This window comes from Pipistrellus kuhlii, unplaced genomic scaffold, assembly GCF_014108245.1.
Source record: "Pipistrellus kuhlii isolate mPipKuh1 unplaced genomic scaffold, mPipKuh1.p scaffold_m20_p_20, whole genome shotgun sequence".
Lineage (NCBI taxonomy): Eukaryota > Metazoa > Chordata > Mammalia > Chiroptera > Vespertilionidae > Pipistrellus > Pipistrellus kuhlii.
Genome location: NW_023425516.1, coordinates 5,325,924 through 5,345,625, shown reverse-complemented (window position 1 = coordinate 5,345,625; position 19,702 = coordinate 5,325,924). Strand labels below are relative to the sequence as shown.

The window sequence follows — 19,702 nt, the reverse complement described above, 5'->3', positions numbered from 1 at the left end:
TCCAAAGGCGGATCTACTGAGCCAAACTGGCTCGGGCTGTACCACATCTTCTTTATCCATTCTTCTGGTAAAGGACACTTGGGTTGTTTTCACATCTTGGCCACTGTGAATAATGCTGCAAGGAACATAGGTGTGCAGATATCCTCGCAAATAAATGTTTTCAAATTTTGGGGGTGGATACCTGAAAGAGGGGTTGTTGCCGGGGTATGTGGTAACTCTATTTAAACATTTTTGAGGAACCTCCATACCACATGTGTCAAACACAAGGCCCGCGGGCCAAATCCGTCCCGCCAGGCCTTGCAATGTGGCCCGCACCGCGCTGTCATCACTGCACTCTGCTGCGTTTCCATCACAATGACAGTTTATGACTGTTCAGTAAACCATTCGGCCCGCGATTTAGGCTGGATTTTAGATTTTGGCCCCTTCTCTGATTGAGTTCGACACCCCTACTCCATACTCTCTTCCACAGAGGCTATATCAGTTTATATTCCCACCAGCTGTTGCCCTAACCGGTTTGGCTCAGTGTATATTCCCACCAGCTGTGAAAGAGGATTACCGTACCTTTTCTCCACAACCTCTCCAACACTTGTTATTTAAAAAAAATAAAAAATATATATATACACATATATATGTTTTATTGATTTTTTACAGAGAGGGATAGAGAGTTACAATAGAAACATCCATGAGAGAGGAACTTCGATCTGCCACCTCCCGCACATCCCCCACTGGGTATGCACCTGAAGGTGATCGAACTCAGGACCTTGATTCCACAGGCCGAATTCTATCCACTGAGCCAAGTTAATTAAGGCCCCAACACTTGTTATTACTTGTCTTGTTGATAATAGCCTACAGGACCTCTATCATCTCCATCTTTCTTACCTCAGCTGCTACTACTCATTCTTCATCACCACCCTTCTCCCCCAAGCCAGACACTTCTTTGTTGTCCTTAAAATACAAGAGGCCGTCAGGGCCTGAGAGCCTCTGCACTTGCCTCTCCCCTGTGCTTGAAATGCTAGTCCCCTGACTTATTCCCTCTCATGGTTTCTGCACCTGAGCTTTACTCGAAAGCTGTTTTCAGGGAAAGGCCAGAAAGGAGGCTGAGAGTATTATCTTGAGTATTTTTCTTGGTGACTGTAGCCCCTCCCAGGAGAACTCAGGGATTTTTGCCTTTTCACTTCACTGTTGTATCCCCCTAGTCTAAAACGGGCGCCTGGCAGATAGGAAATACTCAACAGGTGTTTAATTATCTTGATAAATCGAACAAGGACAAAGCGCTTACCAAATGGGCCAGGCCTAGTTCGAAGCATGTTACATATGCAATCCTCACCCTAATCCTATGAAGAAAATTCAAATCACCAGCTTCATTTGACAGACGTGAAGGCATGAAGACAACGGAGGCTCCTAGACACTTAAGCAGCTTCCCCAAGGTTACCCAGCTCCTTTAGTGGAGCTGCGATCTGGGGGAATGCAATGAATGAATGTTCGACTTGGCAGAAGGCTCAGAGATGGAATGGGGGCGGTGGGACCGGAAGCGGTCGGGTCGCGGGAGCGCGTCCCACTCTGTGCGCCCAGCACAGCCCCGCAGCCAAAGGTGTGAGCCCAGTGACCGGCTCAGCGAGCGTCACCCAGGAACCGGGAGGCCGGGTTGGACTCCGGATCAGGGCCCATGCCCCGGATTGCAGGCTTGATCCCCTGTGTGGGGCGTGTAGGAGGCATCCGATGGATGATTCTCTCCTTGTGGGTTTCTATCTCTCCCTTCCTCTCTCTGAAATAAACAAAAATACATTTAAAAAATAATAAAGGAGATGGAATTGGAGAACATCATGCTGAGTGAAATAAGCCAGTCAATGAAAAGAGAAAAACCACATGACCCCACTCATTTATGGATAATAAAGAACATTATAAACGGATGAACAAAAAGATAGATACAGAGACAGTAAAGCAACAAGCAGACTGTCAAATTACAGCGGGGAGGATAGGGAGATGTGAGGGAGGTAAGAGATCAATCGAAGGACTTGTATGCATGCATATAAGCAAAACCAATGGAGGAAAACTCTGGAGGAGAGAGCATGTATGGGAGTGGGGAGCAATGGAAAGATATGTACACATATAATACCTTAATAATAATAAAAAAGTGAAAAAAATAATAAAGGAAAACACGAGGGTGCTTGGGGAACTGAAAGGAGCGGCTCCCCGGAGCCGCCGCACTGCCTGGACGGCCGCGGGTCCCGGGCGCCCGGAAGCAGGAAGTGGCGGCGCGCGGCGCGGCGCGGTGACGTCAGAGGGGCGCCCGCGGCGGAGGGCGGAGGAGGAGGCGGAGCAAGCCGGGCCGGGGGGCGGCTGCACAGACAGTCTCCGGGATCCCCAGGCCTGGAGGGGGGTCTGCGTGCGGCCGGCCGGCTCTGCCTCCCCTCGTCCGGTCCCGAGCGGGCCTCCCTCGGGCCATCCCGATGGTGACCGGGCGCAGCGGCGCCTGAGCCAGGAGCGCGCCGGTCGCGGAGCCGGAGGGCGGGAGGAACATGACATCGCGGAGGTGAGGAGCCCCACGGGCCCGGCGCGGCCTCGGCCCGTCCCCCGCCGCGTTCCGTCGTCAGCCCCTCCCGGGAGGGGGCGCCCCGGTTGGGTTTCGATCGCTTGTCCGGGGTCAGGGGCGGGGAGGGTTGGGGGAAAGGCCGGGGAAGATGCTTTCTTCCAACCTCCTCGCCCTCTCGGGCCGGGTCCGGCCCCACCGCGCCCCCACCTCTCGGTCCCCATTCATTTCCTGCCTCCCCGAGTTCCGGCTCCCGCAGCCTTGGGGATGCCGGTCTGGACGGGGGCAGGTAGAGCCGCCGGGGGACCCGCGGACGCCAGCGGCCCGGGCCGGCGCCGCATTCCTGACCCATTGCCTCATGAGAATTGCCTCATGGTGATTCCGAAATAACCCCGCTCGCTCTCGGGAGGCTCCTGGTTCCGGGAGCCAGAGGGGAGCGGCGGGCGCTGCGCGGGGCCCGGCCCCCGACGGCGGAGCTGCTGGCGGTCACTGCCCCCCCCCCCCCCCCGCGCGTTTGGGGGCTTCGCTCGGGACCTCGGACCCCTTGAGAGGCGTCTTTGCATCACCCCTCCCTCCCCTCCCGTGCCAGACATGGAAAAACTGACTGTATCTGCAGCTATTAGAAGTATTTCCTTTCTCAGCGACCTTCGCTTCTGAGAGATGGGAGGGAAGGGAGCTGTAACCTCTAGTTGTTGAATCCTTCACCACAACCTTAAAAGCCAGGTGGCATTCATCACCCGCCGGTTTGCGGATGTGGAAACCGAGGCTAATAAATGACAGGCTCTGAACCTTAAGGGTCACAAGGAGGATTTGTGAATTACTGAGATCCTTTGAAAGTTCAGGGTGATACTAATAGGTAACATTTGTTAAGCTGTTACTGTAAAGCCAGACACATCTAATCTTCACTAGAACCCTATTACTCCCCTATCCCTTTTTAAAAAAATATATTTTTATTGATTTCAGAGAGCAGTGGCGAGGGAGAGAAAGATAGAAACATCAGTGATGAGAGAGAATCATTGATCAGCCGCCTCCTGCACACACCCTACTGGGATTCGAGCCTGCAACCCAGGCATGTACCCTGACTGGAATCGAACCTGTGACCTCCTGGTTCAGCGGTCAAAGCTCAACCACAGAGCTGTGCCAGCCAAGCTATTATCCCCTTTCTAAAGATGAGTAAACTGAGTTTCAGGTGTGAGGCAACTTGCCTAAGGTCACAGCCTATCAGTGGTGGAGCCAGAATCCCCACTGTTTAATCACCGTTGCTCTTACTATTTTATAATGCTGCTAATCATTGTTAAGCCTTCATTTTGTTGTTAAAACAGTAGTGTGTGACCTCTTGTTTTCAGATGGCGATCTTGCTATTTTGTATTGCCTCTTTATATACATTTCTCATATAAGACTCATTGTTTAATCTTAATTGTCCCTGTATGGTCAACGTCATAGACATTTGAAAAACTGTGTCAAGCATTGTTGGGGTTATTTGAATGAGAGACTTTTCAAAAATATTAGAAATGTCTTCTCAAAATACACCTGCACTTTATTTACTGGTGGATTTGGAATGAAAACTTAGGAAGTGACTTGGACAGGCATGTTGGCAAGTGCTTACAGATCTGGGTGGTATATAACTGCATTTCCACAGAACAGCGTATAGCCTCAAATGCTGTAATCCTTTAGGGAGCTTTTAAATAAAGCAGTTGTCTATTCTTTAATCTGTCAAATAGTCATTGAGCCTTTTGTTCCTTGTGTCTGCTCTTCTAGACAAGTAAAGATCTGCTTCTTTAGGAGACAAAAGACGGGCCTGGGGGTGGGGAAGGGGAGGGTAGTAATAGATCCTACATTGTCCAGTTTGTTAGTCTAGAAGCTGGGAAGTGTGGGTATAACAAGTGATAAAGATGACAGTTTGGAGTAATTCCTCCTCTCTTCCAGCTCTTCCTATTATAAAAAAGAAGTGTCGCCCTAGCTGGTTTTGCTCAGTGGATAGAGCGTTGGCCTGGGGACTGAAGGGTCCCAGGTTCTATTCTGGTCAATGGTGCATGCCCAGATTGCAGATTCGATCTCCAGTAAGTGGTACCAAGAGGCTGCTGATCAGTGATTCTTTCTCATCATTGATGTTTCTCTCTCATCATTGATGTTTCTCTCTCATCATTGATGTTTCTCTCGCTCTCCCTCTCCTTTCCTCTCTGAAATCAATTTATATATATGTCTGCCACTTAAAAAGGCAGGTTCGGAACAACACACATAATTGGGAATTATTATTTTTCAGATTGTAGGTCTGTTTTATTATTTTTAACCAGCTTTATCGAGTTATAAGTGACATGCAATAAAATGTAGTTTGATAAGTTTTGACATATGCATATACTTGTGAAACCACCACCACAACCAAGATAATGGACACATCCACTGCTGTTTGAGATGGTTCCTCATGTCCTTTATAATCTCTTCCTCATCAGACGACCACGGTTCTGCTTTGTGTCCCTATACATTAGCTTGCATTTCCTAGAAATTAATATTAATAGAATTTTATATCTGGCTTTTTATGCTTGGCATAATTAGGTTGAGATTTATCTGTGTTGTAGTTTGTGTCAAATAGTTCATTACTTAATCTTGTTGTGCAGTAGTGTTCCATTGTATTATATGGATGTACCACCAATTGTTTGTGCATCCGCCTGTTGATGGACATTTGGGTTATTTCCCTGAGTTTGGCTATCACAAACAAAGCTGCTTTGATCGTTCATGTACAAGAGTTTATATGAACAAATGCTTTCATTTCTCTCTGGTAAACACCGATCAGGGGTTTGGCTAGGTCATATAAGTAGGTGTATATTTAACCTTTCCAGAAAGTGCCTAACTGTCTTTCAAAATGGTTATACCATTTACATCCCCACCAGGAGTTACAGTTCTTCCACATACTCATCAGCACTTGGTATGATCACTTAAAAAAATATTTTATTGAGTTTTTACAGAGAGGAAGGGAGAGTTATAGAGAGCTAGAAACATCGATGAGAGAGAAACATCGACCAGCTGCCTCCTATGGTACACCCCCCCACTGGAGATGTGCCCGCAACCAATGTACATGCCCATGACCGGAATTAAACCTGGGACCTTTCAGTCCACAGACCAACGCTCTATCCACTGAGCCAAACTGGTTTCGGCGGTATGATTACTTTATTTTATTTATTTATTTATTTATATATATATATTTTATTGATTTTTTACAGAGAGGAGGAGAGAGGGATAGAGAGCTAAGAAACGTCGATGAGAGAGAAGCATCGACCAGCTGCCTCTGCACACCCCCCACTGGGGATGTGCCCGCAACCAATGTACATGCCCTTGACCGGAATCGAACCCGGGACCTTTCAGTCCGCAGACCGATGCTCTACCACTGAGCTAAACCGGTTTTGGCGGTATGATTACTTTAAAAAAAAAATTTTTTTTTATTGAGTTTTTTACAGAGAGGAAGAGAGAGGGATAGAAAGCTAGAAACATAAAAAAAAAAAAAAAAAAAAAAAAAAAAAGCAAGCTAGAAACATCGATGAGAGAGAAACATCCATTAGCTGCCTCTTGCACACCCCCTACTGGGGATATGCCCACAACCAAGGTGCATGCCCTTGACCAGAATCGAACCCGGGACCCCCCAGTCCGCAGGCCGACGCTCTATCTACGGAGCCAAACCAGTTTTGGCTGGGTTAATTTTTGTATATGGTATGAGGTGTGGATACATGTTCTCTTTTTGGCATATGGATAGTTATTCCAGCACTATTTGTTGAAAAGACTGTCTGTCTTTATTGAACTTGCACCTTTGTTGAAAATCAGTTGTCCATTTATATGTGGGTCTATTTCTGGACTATTCTGTTACATTGGTCTGTTTGTCTTTCCTTATGCTAATACCACATGGTCTTGATTATTGTCTATTTATTTATTGTACATTTTTGTTGATTTCAGAGAGGAAGGGAGAGAGAGAGACAAAACCATCAATGATGAAAGAGAATCAGAGATTGGCTCCCTCCTCCATGCCCCACACTGGGGATGGAGTCTGCAACCCTGGAATTGAACTGTGACCTCCTGGTTTACAAGTGGATGCTCAGCCATTCACTCACACCCATTGGGCCTGATGGTCGCTTTATTACAAATCTTGAAATCAGATAGTGTTAGTCTTCCAACTTCATTCTTCTTTTTCAAAGTATTTTTAACATCAGTATTAATTCATTCAACAAGTAGTTATTCAACCAGGCAGGATAAAGCAGTAAGATGGGCAAAGATTGCTATTTCTGTGGCTGAGAAAGAGAGTAGACAAACACATGAATAAATAAGATAATTTCAGGTAGTAATAACTGCTGGGAGGGGAGAAAATAATCCAGAAATGGGGACGATGTTGATTAGGGGTTTAGGAAACGTCTTTTTGAAGAGATGATCATATGAGCTGACCCCTGAATGACAGGTAGTATTCTGAAATTTGTTTTGCTTAATTATTAAAATAATTATTTTTGATTCATGTATAGGGTTTAGATTTTGTGTAGCATTCATTATTAAAGGTCAGAATATTCAGTGTGCTGATAACTCTCAATATCACAGGCATGGAAAGGAAGGCACTGAGAAAGCAAATGACATTTTCCAAAATAATTTAGCGATTGTAGTACTGAATTCAGATTTTGAGATTGCCTGACTGCCCTACTCTGCCTTGTTCAGCTGACAAAACTGGCTGCGTTTTCCGTCTTCCTTCAGCATCCTTTACATTTGCTTTTGTTCCTCTGAAAATTCACGTCTGCTGACTTCAGCTGAGAGGAGCAGAAAGCAGCTCGTACTGAGACTTGGCATTTGGTTTATCTGTTGTAGGTCAAGTACATTTTGTCCCAGGCTCTCTCTCCCTGGTGGTCATGTTTGTTTCTCTCCCATGGGAGTAAATAAACGTGCCTTGCTGAAAAAATAACAGTTCTGTGTCTTTCCAGTTGAAACTGGATGTCTGTATTAATGTCACGTCCTGATGTAAGCCCAGGTTTTTGGCCAGAGCTGCTCAAGTGCAGGGCCCGCTGCTAAAGATTACTTACCCTTCCTGCACATGGTCCACGTGGAGACTGTTAGTGAGTCCCACAAGGTCCTGGGAAAGCAGAGCCAACTCCTGTAGGGAGTTTGTTACCCTGCGGGACAATAGAGGACACTGTGCTGATTCCTGTCCCCTTCGGAAACACGGAGGGCCCTTGCCATTCAATGCTGACCTTTTTAAGGAAAGGAAAGACACATAAGGAAAGGAAAGGCTGATAGGAAAGAAGTTGATTCATTTGAAAGCTGGTGTTGAAGGAGAGCCCGAAGGACTCAGGACAGCCAGGGAGAGGAACAAGTGGGTCCTAGAGAAAATTAAGCCTGAAAGCTTGCTGGAGGCAAAAATGACAAAACCGAAGCTGCCCTACTCTGGTCACATAATGAGAAGCAGGGTTCTTTGGAAAAGACAGTAATGCTGGGAAAAACCGAAGACTGCAGGCAAGGAGGAAGACCAAATCTAAGATGGATTAACTCTGGAAAAGAAGCCATAGGCATGAGTCTATAGGAGCTGAGTAGGGCTGCTGAAGACAGGACTTTGTGGACACCGCTCACTCACAAGGTGACCAGGAATGACAGGGAATACACCAAGGTGAATAAGGAAATCTGGCAGGTTCTGTCATAGCTATGGGTGGCAACAAGGACTTGAGACTCCTGAATGGATTCAGACATCCTAAAATGCAGCCCAGTTCATTACTGAGTTTTGGAGGGTTGTGTGCATTTAGCAAACCCATATGTACTGTGGGCCCTGGCAGCAATGGGATATGAAAGATACAATTCATGTTTGCAGAGACCATTGAGTATGGAGAGGGAGACAAGACAGACTTCATACGCCAACCTCAAATGGGTTTGATGAAGGCAGCATCAAACTGAAATAGAAATTTGTCAATATAGAACATACTGTTTAGAATACACATATACTTGTATGTGATACACACAGACATATACATTGTATATATCTGTCTATACACACATGCATATATGCACACACATTTATTTGAAAGATAATGGACTATAGATTCAAGTCTTTTTAAAAAATGTATTTTATTGATTTTTTATAGAGAGAAAGGGAGAGGGATAGAGAACTAGAAACATCTAAGAGAGAGAAACATCTATCAGCTGCCTCCTGCACACCTCCCACTGGGGATGTGCCTGCAACCAAGGTACATGCCCTTGACTGGAATCGAACCTGGGACCTTTCAGTCTGCAGGCCAACACTATCCATTGAGCTAAACTGGTTAGGGCTAGATTCAAGTCTTTTATCGTCCCACCGACCCACTCTAATGAAACATGGATGCATTCATTCAAGAACTATTTATTGTGGGATTACTAAGTGCCCAGCACTGTGCTAGGCGTTGGGTGTTCCAGGTCTTAGGGAACAGGCAAGTGCAAGAGTGCTGAGGTGTGAAGTTCGAGGGGTGCTTGAAGAACAGAGGGAGCACGTGCAGGAGCTATGAGACTGGGGACAGAGGTGGGGGCTGGAGCACACAGGGCATTTAAGGTCCTCAGAGAGGAGTGGGGATTGTATTTTAAGAGCAGTGCAGCCCTGACCAGTGAGGCTCAGTTGGTTGAGTGTTGTCCAATGCACCGGAAGGTTGCCCGTTTGATCCATAATTCTCTCTCACAAAGATGTTTCTCTCTCTCTCCCCGTCTCCCTCATTCTCTAGAAATCAATAAAAAACCATCTTTTTTTAATTATTTTTTTTATTTTTTTTTAAGAGCAATGCAAAATCCTAGAAGGATATGATCAGGGAAGCAGCATGAACTGATCTATTTAGAAACACCCCTCTGGCCGAAACCGGTTTGGCTCAGTAAATAGAGCGTCGGCCTGCGGACTGAAAGGTTCCAGGTTCGATTCCGGTCAAGGGCATGTACTGGGGATGTGCGCAAGAGGCAGCTGATTGATGTTTCTCTCTCATCGATGTTTCTAACTCTCTACCCCTCTCTTCCTGTCTGTGGGGGAGATATATATATATATATATATATATATATATATATATATATATATGTATGTATATTAGAAATACCCCTCTGGCTGATGTGAAAGGAGTGGACTTGGAGCACAGACAAGCCAGAGAGGGACCTTGAACTAGGTAGGGTAGGAGCGATTCGCCGAAAGACTTTTGGAGGCAGCGTCCTTTCATTGCCTTGCCAGGAGGGCAGAGATGCTGCCCAGGGAAACTCCACGAGAAGGTAATGATTCTTAAAGGCATAGCTGTCCGCTCCCATGAAAAGCTGCCTTAACTTTTTTCCCTAGCCTGTGTTCCTTTGAATGCTTGTCCCTATGGACTGCCCCTTCTTCATGGCTTATCCTTTTCCTACAGAATATTAAATCTTAATCATAAAGGAGGAAAATTCTTATAATCTGCAGAAAGTGCTGAACTTTAAACTTTCTCCCCAAGGACAAAGATAATGATTTTTTTTCGAAGCTGTGCGTAAGAAAGATACACCCACTATCATTTTATATTTAGACAAGAAACTGAAATTAGACTTTGGATCTCTAGTTTAAACTCCCATCCAGGCCCAGTAGCCTTGAGAATAAGTTCCTGAAATTACTGGCCTGCTTGACTGTTTCCCCACATCACTGGGGGGAAGGGGTACGTAGATAAAATATTCAGCATCATTGTATTTTCTTTTTGGTTCATCAGCATTTCTTAAAAGACATGCTTGACGTAAATAAGTTCCCAGCCTCAGAGAGCTAAGCCTTTGCAGGATCTGCATTCGCTAATGAGAGCATTTGATTTCTGGTGTGATTTCCCAGTGAAAAGTTTTTTGTTTTTTTTTTAAATTTAAATTTGCACAGGCAGGAATTCATCTCTTGTTTCTTCAAGCCCACTCAGCACAGGTCTGTTGCATTTTAGACATCTCTTTTAGATATTGATTTGAGGCTCTTTTTCACAAATGGTGGTGGTGGTGTGTGTTTTTATCTCTTTCTATGAGCCAGCTGCTACCCACTTGGGCCATGTTATGACCGGAGAGCCTTACTAATAACAGACAGTGCTCAGAGGATGGCTGTTAGAAGGAATTGTCCGGGGCGGGCAGGTTCATAGATGTTAAGACCCAGGGAGAGGAGGATGCATTTCCCAACCCTTCTCTATCTGCCTTTTCTCCACATCCCACCTTTCAGTGTTTTAGCTTGCTTGGTTTTTCTTCACGCCCCACAAATAAATTCATTCAGCAGTTACTCATCTAGTGCCTACTGTGTACACGGGGAGGACTGGAAATTTATGTTTCTCCTCATCCTGTCTGGACACACGGTATCAATCACCTTGTTGATAAACTCAAATGGAGTCATCCTGATTTGCCTTTTCCTCTCCTTTCAGATAATACAGGTTCATTTATGTAACTTTTTTTTGGTAGACTAAGCTCTATTGTTTGCATTCACACTGGGTGGGGGGATGAGGTTGGGTTTAGATATGTATGGCCTTAATACCTAGTATTACAAGTGATTGTAATCCTTGAGGCCAGCCCTATAATCTAATATTAATTCTGTTAATCCCACTGTTCTTTATCCTCAGTCTCAGAGATTGAATGAACTCTCACAGCTCCTTATTAAGTGACAAGCCTACTGTGAATCACAGAATTGTCAGTGATTGGACACAAGTATTAAACATATAATTGGGAAAGAGTTTTTGATCATTAAAAATGCTTTTTGAAAAAAATACCTAAGGAAGGAGAGTTTACAATATATATCAAAGTTCAAGTATATGGGTTATAGAATAGAAATTTTAGTTTATAATTCTGTGCCCTTTGAAATAATGCAGGGACAGCCCCTGAAGCTGGGAAGTTAAGTTTATGAAAAGGCAGCATACTGTAAGTGGTACCTATGTCACAATGGCTTCTGTGAAACTGACATAATGATGCAGGAGAAGAACCTGTCCTGCTATATCGTCCACAGAAATAACAGTGATAACAACGGTGATAACGAATGTTTATTAAGCCTTTACCATGTCCATCCTTTGTGCTAAGTGCTGGTTACTAAGTTTCCCCTGTAGACATCACTCACCTGTTCACTCCTAATAACATGTTAGGTAAAATTATAAGCTGTAAAAGAAATAATATAGTTTACTTAATCAAGGAGTGAAGAGACCACCACCTGCCTTATCTCCTGCTGCCAGTCTGCCTGATGGGTGTGGTGGAAGTCTCACCCTCAGCAGTTATTGTTTCTCGCACTCAGTTCATTCTTACCTGAGTGGTGGTGCTGACGATCATATTTCCTCCTATGTGTATGCTACCAACTACGGTAATTTTTTTTAATCCTCATCTGAGGATATTTTCCCATTGATTTCTAGAGAGAGTGGAAGGGAAGGGGAGAGACAGAGAGAGATACCCAGGGCGGGGGATTGAGCCTACAATCCAGGTACATGCCCTTGGTCGGAATCGATCCTGGGACCCTTTAGTCCACAGGCCAAAGCTTTATCATCTGAGCCAAACTGCTGAGAGCCTAACCACAGTAATTTAAAAAGAATTTAATTGATTTTCGAGAGAAAGAAGAGAGAGAGAGAGAGAGAGAGACAGACAGAGAGAGAGAGAGAGATATTTTGATTTGTTGTTCCACTTATTTATACATTCATTGGTTGATTCTTCTGTTCCTGTCCTGGGATCAACCTGTAAACTTGGCATAACAGAACAATGCTCTGACCAACTCAGCTACCTGGCCAGGGCCTAACTACAGTAATTTTATTTCTAAAAATTTTTATTTTTTGCTATTTCAGAGAGGAAGAGAGATGGAGAGACGTAGAGAGATAGAAACATCAATGATGAGAAAAAATTGATTGGCAGCCTTCTGTACGCCCCCTCGGGGGGGGGGATCAAGCCCACAACCCAGGCATATGTTCTTGGCCAGACTCGAACCTGGGACCCTTCAGTCCACAGGCCAACGCTCTATCCACTGAGCAAAACTGGCTAGGGCCTAACTACCGTAATTTTATTTTATTTTATTTATTAAATTATTATCTGTGTACATATTTTAACATTGCCTCCCCCCCCATACATACCCTCCCTCTAACTATGGTAATTTTAATAATAATTTCCAAAGTGAATGCCTAAGGCATTTGTGCAAAAGCCAAAAACTTGTCCCAAAGCTTCCCCATGCATTTAGAATCACCCAATTTATATATATATATATAAAGAAAAAATGGCTTTTCTTTTGAAGTAGTTTTTATTTATTTTAGAGAGAGGAAGGGAGAGGGAGAGAGGTAGAAACATCAATGAGAGAGAAACATTAATATCTTTTAGCTGACTCCTAAAAGATCCACTAGGGTTCAAGCTGGAAACCTGGGTGAGTGCCCTGACCGGGAAACTGAGCCACGCCTGCTGAGCAAATTTTGGTATTTTAATTGAGAAGACACCTGTGCTGACACCTGTGCCTCCTCCTGACCGTGCAGGAGTCATCCTGTGACAGGACCTCGGTCAGAGGGGGACTGTGTGGATGTGGGAGAGGCCCGGACGGGGCTCACTCACTCCTTCCCTTCCAGCCGCGGGTATTGATTAAGGAACAAAGTGTTGAATCCTTACCAGCAGCCACACGTGGGTGAGATGTAAACAGTTTCTCTGCCCAAAGGAGCTGCCCTCCAGCCTGTGACCTGGAAACTAGAACTGTGTGATCGGGACCCGTGGTGGTATCTCTGCGGGAGAGCTTGTGGCCCGTGGAGAAGGTGGGAGGGGGCGGGAATCTGAATGTGGAGAAAAGGAAGTATAGGGGCTCCGTGTGGCACATTTAAGGAAAACAGGATGGTCACCAGAGCCAGAGAGTCAAGTAGGGGCCAGACCTGGTGGGTCCCACTAACGTCTGTGACTTAATTGTATTTTTTTTTTCTGACTGAAAACGACATTTCTAGTTCCCAAGGTGAAATCTAGTTGGCTGCTTCTGTGCCAAGCATTTTACGTGTATAATTTATTTCCATCTCACAGCAGTGCTACGAGTTAAGTTTTTTCTTAGTGTAGCCAGAAACCCAGAAACTGTAAAAGAAACCTCGGACAAGTGTAATCATGGCCAGGTAGATTTCTGTGGGGAGAAAGATACCACAGATAGTGACGGGGGATAACCCTAAGACAGATGTTTGCCACGCTTGTAATAAAGAATCATTTTCTGTTATATGAAGCGCTCCTTTAAATCAGTGAGAGAAAAAAATCCAATAGAAAACGAGCAATGAGAACTGGCAGCTCACAGAAAAAAGGGGGAGGGGTGAAGTGGGCAGAAAACATGAAAAAGTGCTTATTCTCACATAGAAATGCAAACTAGAATGGCACAGTTTTCCGTGAAGCAGAGTGGACAGAGATGAAAACGTTTGATAATGTATGCGGTATTGGTAAAAGCGAGAGAACACAGGCACTTTCATAGTCAGTTTGTGGAAGTTGAAACTGATGTCTCCTTTTGTGTGCAGTTTGGCAAATTTGTCAAAGTAAAAAGAAAAAGGCTTGACGAAGCAATTTTTATTTCTAAAAATCTAATTTTTAAATATACTTATAAAAGTGTATACTGATGCTTGTAAAGGATGGGTTCTGCTGTGTTATTTGGTTAATCCTCACCTGAGGATATTTTTCTATTGCTTTTTAGAGAAAGTGGAAGGGAGAGGGAGAGACACATTGATTAGTTGCCTCCAGCACATATCCTAACCAGGGCCAGGTCGGGGTTTGAGCTTGCAACCAAGGTACATGCCCTTGACTGGAATCAAACCTGGGACCCTGCAGGGTGAGACTCTATCCACTGAACCAAACCTGGTAGGGCCTGCTGTGCTATTTGTAACTAGAGGCCTGGTGCATGAAATTCTTGCACGGAGGAGGGGGTGTCCCCTCAGCCCAACCTGCACCCTCTCCAATTCAGGTCCCCTTGGCGATGTCCAACTGCTGATTTAGGCCCGATCAGGATTGGGCCTAAACTGGCAGTCTGATGTCCCTCTCACAATCCTGGACCGCTGGCTCCTAATCACTCAACCTGCCTGCTTGGTTGCCCCAAACTACCCCCTCACCTACTAGCCTAATCGCCTCTTACTGCCCCCCCCCCCCCCCCTGCTGGCCTGGTTGCCCCCAACTGCCCCCCCTCTGTTCACCTGGTCATCCCTCACAGCCTTCCCCGGCCTGGTTGCCCCACGCAGCCTGCTGTTCTATCATTTGGTCATCCCTCACTAACCTCCCTGCCGGCCTGGTCGTAGGCAGCCATCTTGTGAAGGTTAATTTGTATATTACCTCTATTATATAGGATAATAAAAACCTAACAACCTATTCTCCACAAGATCTGAAAGGACACAGATTCTATGAAAAATTAGAGAATCCCGAAATAGCTGGCTGAGATAAGGAAAGATGAAACGGATAACTAAATAAAAAGATCTTGATGGAGGCCATAAGTATTGCATTTGAGGCATCACAGTGGTGAGGAAGAGGATAAACATGAGAAATTCTTTCAAAACCTTTTTTTTTTAAATCCTCACCCGAGGATATTTTCCCCATTGATTTCTAGAGAGTGGAAGGGAGGAAGGTGGGGGAGAGAGAGAAACATTGATGTGAGGCACATTGATTGGTTGCCTTCCGCATGTGCACTGACCACTGGGGAACCTGCAACTGAGGTATGTGCCCTTGACCAGGAGTCAAACCTGAGACCCCTCCATCCACAGGCTGATGCTCTAGCCACTGAGCACCGGGTCAGGGCAGAACCTGTTTTGAAAAAGAAGGAAGAGATGACAGTGGTGACAGTAAGGGACCAGCTCAGCAGATAGATCTTGTGGCCCAGGCTGGATGACCAGTGATTAAACATGAAGCAACCTCCGAGCCTGCAGTATCCAGTGAAGACTAATAATGGAGTAAGCTGTTGGAAGAGAGCAGCACTTCACCTTCCATAGACGGGAGATAACGATTATTTTCCTTTCACTCTGGCCCATGTGGTTCAGTCGGTTGCACATCATTCTGTGCACCAAAAAGTTTGCTGGTCAGATTCCCAGTCAAGGCACATGCTGCCTGGGTTGCAGGCTTGATCCCTGGTAAAGGGTGTGGAGGAGGCAGCCGATCTACATTTCTCTTTCACATTGATATTTCACTCTCTTTCGCTCTCCCTTCCTCTCTCAAATCAATAAAAGCATTTTTTTTTTTTTTTAAAAAAAGGACCAAGAACTATCATTTCCATTTTGCAGATGAGGAATCTGAGGTAAAGAACTTGCCGAGGTCACAGAGCTAGTAAGTGGTAGCACTCAACATGTGCACCTGAGTCTGGGAGACCTGCCGTTGCCCTGTGGCTGTAGGGCGCGCCATGTCCTTAATGTATGGCTTATGGCAGGTGCTCACCCTGCGCTGTCTCCTCCTCTGTTGTAAAAACACTGTGATTGGGCCGATATTTGTGGAGCAGTCTCTTAAAAGTTCACTTGACTGTCAGTATCAGGACTCTACCTTTAATATTGAGTTATGTTCTTGGGAGCATTGATTTAGCCTGAAAGGTCCAGGATAATTGAGCTTTACAAATGACTCTTCCTACCACAAATCTTGTCCCTCTTGGAGCCAATGACGGAAATCTTGCTGGAAACTAGAGAGGAACTTTTTAAAAAATATATATTTTATTGATTTTTTTTTTTTTTTTTTTTTACAGAGAGGGAGGGAGAGGGATAGAGAGTGAGAAACATCGATGAAAGAGATCAGCTGCCTCCTGCACACTCCCTAATGGGAATGTGCCTGCAACCAAGGCACATGCCCTTGACCGGAATCGAACCTGGGATCCTTGAGTCCCCAGGCCGACGCTCTATCCCCTGGGCCAAACTGGTTAGGGCAAGAGGAACCTTTTGAAGTAAATACCATATGAACTATTTGAGAGTAAGTTGCAAACTTGATGCCTATTACTCCAAAATTCTTCTGAGTATTTCCTAAAAACAAGGACACTTGCACACATAATCACACTCATCAAAATCAGGGAAATTTGCATTAAACAGTACTATCATCAAATTCCTATCTCCCTTTCAAATTGTTTCTGTAATATCCTTTATAGCAAAAGATAAAACAAACAGCAATGAAACTCCTTTTCCTTTATCTCCCTTCCCTGTGTTCATGATACAGTCCAGAAGAACCGTGTCTTACTTGTGTGTTGTTATTGGCCTGCAGTCTGGATAGTTCTTTGATGCATTTTTTACATTTTTGAAGAGTACATGCCAGTTAGTGGACTGTCACTCACTTAGGGTTTGTCTATGGTCCTCATAATTAGATTAGGTAATATGTTTTTAGCAGGAATATCACAGAAAAGACACGGCTCTTCTCTGTGTGTGTTGTCAGGATGTCATAACTGGTCATGCTAACTTTTATCAGTTGATTAAGATAGTATCTTCAGGTTCTCTATTGTGAAGTTCTTTAGTATATTTTTCTTGTCAATTAACATGTAATTAGCAAGCATTTTGTGGGCATTGCAGTAAACTGTCTTTCCTGACATGTACACCGTTTATGTTAATGTCCATTGATGATTCTTGCGTGGATGGTTGGCCCTGGCTGGTGTGACTCAGTACTTACTTGTTCAGTTCCACTCCATGTGTTCAGTCTCCTGACCAGGTGGACTGTCACTTTGAGCTTGACCTATCAAGTGACTGGTTTAAGTACTCAGGTCCCCTCCCCCACCTATGAGCTAGCAGGATCCCAGGCCCTACCAAGGGGACAGCGAGGAGAGGCAGTGACCAAGGAGAAGAGGGGAAGGGGCAGGAAAGGTTTGATTTGTATTTTTATTAGCCACTCATAGGCACTTCAGCTGTGATGGTGTGGAGGGTAGCGCTGGCAGAATCCTGTTGTTCATTGCTCTCTCTTTCTCTCTCTAGATGGTTTCACCCGAATATCACCGGCGTGGAGGCCGAAAACCTACTGCTGACAAGAGGAGTTGATGGCAGTTTTTTGGCAAGGCCCAGCAAAAGTAACCCAGGAGACTTCACACTTTCCGTTAGGTAAGTGGGAGGAAAAGGAGAGACTCCCGACAGTGGTTTATGTTGAAACCCCAGGTGGACACTTGCTGCCCTTGTGTAGAGTGTGAAGGCCTGCCTGCTGCCCTTGGTGAGGCCTGGCTCACCGATCTGACCTGACTCAAGCTCTGCCTCCTGAGAGTGAGGGGCTTGAGCATTCAGCGGAAGTGGGTGATGGTGGGCATCCTCGGAGACCACCGAGGATGAGCTAGAGCAGAGTATAGCCAGTTCCTAAGCCACCCTTGAAGCCACCCATCCTGAACCTGGATCCCTGCATTTTTCCTTTCCTTCCATTGATCTCTTGGTGGGAAAAATACCTCTAAAGAGTTTCATTTTAAATATATATATATTTTTTATTGATTTTTTACAGAGAGGAAGGGAGAGGGATAGAGAGAAACATTGATCAGCTGCCTCCTGTACACTCCCTACTGGGAATGTGCCTGCAAGGTACATGCCCTTGACCAGAATAGAACCTGGGATCGTTCAGTCCTCAGCCCAGTGTTTATCTGTTGAGTCAAACTGGCCAGGGCCATTTGTCTTTTTCAAGAAATAAAATATCACTGAGGAAGTTGTGGTCCTGTGCATTCCCCTGCCCAGTCCCATTTCCCTTCCTCTCTCCCCAGAGGAAACCGCCATCGAGAGGTTGGCATATATCCTTCCTGGTCATGCTTTTATACTTGTACTGCATTTGTACTGTGTGTGAGCAAGGTCAAGTTTGTGTGTGTGTGTGTGTGTGTGTGTGTGTTCAGAATTCACATCCATGGCTTTATAACATGTATTATTCTGCAACTTAAAAATATATATATATTTTATTGATTTTTTACAGAGAGGAAGAGAGAGGGATAGAGAGTTAGAAACATAAATGAGAAACATCAGTCAGCTGCCTCCTACACACCCACTACTGGGGATGTGCCCGCAACCAAGGAACATGCTCTTGACGTGAATCGAACCTGGGACCCTTCAATCTGCTGACCGACGCTCTATCCACAGCCAAACCGGTTTCGGCCGAATATTCTTATATAAGTCATTTGGTAGCCATACAGTTTCATTTCTTTTGGGCAAGATATTTAGGATTGGATTTACTGAGTTGCACAGTATATGTATATTTGTTTAACTTTTAATCCTGTGTCTCGATTAATGATGAAAAGAAAGTCATTTAAAATATACAACTGGAGCCAAAACCGGTTTGGCTCAGTGGACAGAGCGTCAGCCTGTGAACTGAAGGGTCCTGGGTTCATTTCTGGACAAGGGCACATACCTTGGTTGTGGGCCCATCCCCAGTAGGGGGTGTGCAAGAGGCAGCTGATGGATGATTCTCTCTCATCGATGTTTCTAACTCTCTATCCCTCTCTCTTCCTCTCTGTAAAAAATCAATAAAATATATTAAAAAAAATATACAACTGGATAGGTCAGACTTTCAAAGTAGGAGTTGTATAAGGGAAGAAACCAATAAACAGAGCCCTTTGTTTTGAAGTGATGGACTGTGTAGTTATTTCAGTCATGGCATTGCTTATGGGGAATAGTTCCATGGGTTTGTTTTAAAATATATTTTATTGATTTTTTACAGAGGAAGGGAGAGAGATAGAGAGCTAGAAACGTCGATGAGAGAGAAACATCGACCAGTTGCCTCTAGCACACCCCCTACCGGGTATGTACTGGCAACCAAGGTACATGCCCTTGACCGGAATCGAACCTGGGACCTTTCAGTCCGCAGACCAACGCTCTACCACGGAGCCAAACTGGCTTCGGCCCATGGGTTTGTTTTAAAGTTTAGATGAAATCTAGTGATGAATATGAGATCTGTTGTTACTAGTGCAGTGTTTTATTCTTTCCCCCGCTTTCTGCTGGACTATTTTAGAAGAAATGGAGCTGTCACCCACATCAAGATCCAGAACACTGGTGACTACTATGACCTGTACGGAGGGGAGAAGTTCGCCACTCTGGCTGAGTTGGTTCAGTATTACATGGAGCATCATGGGCAATTAAAAGAGAAGAATGGTGATGTTATTGAGCTCAAATATCCTCTGAACTGTGCAGATCCTACCTCTGAAAGGTCAGTGACATTTTAGTAACTGCAGTCTCTGCGTCTCCTCTGCACCAGAGGTGTTATGCGAATACATTATGGGAGTTTGGCTTGTAACTATTTCTCAAGCTGCGATCTGATATTAAAAATTTCAAAAAAAGTTTTCAATTAACAGTTGACATTCAATATTATATTAGT

General features: G+C 44.9%; 1 protein-coding gene across 2 annotated transcripts in view; it reads left to right on the top strand.

Moving 5' to 3' along the window:
- The first annotated feature begins 2,302 nt into the window (after positions 1–2,302).
- PTPN11 (protein tyrosine phosphatase non-receptor type 11) overlaps positions 2,303–19,702 on the top strand; it is a 46,770-nt gene continuing 29,370 nt past the window's right edge. For both annotated transcript variants that reach the window (XM_036448778.2, XM_036448777.2), the window contains exons 1-3: positions 2,303–2,533; positions 17,344–17,466; positions 19,340–19,534. In XM_036448778.2, the coding sequence (XP_036304671.1) occupies positions 2,520–2,533; positions 17,344–17,466; positions 19,340–19,534 (332 nt within the window). In that variant the 5' untranslated portion in view covers positions 2,303–2,519. The remainder of the gene's footprint in view (positions 2,534–17,343; positions 17,467–19,339; positions 19,535–19,702) is intronic.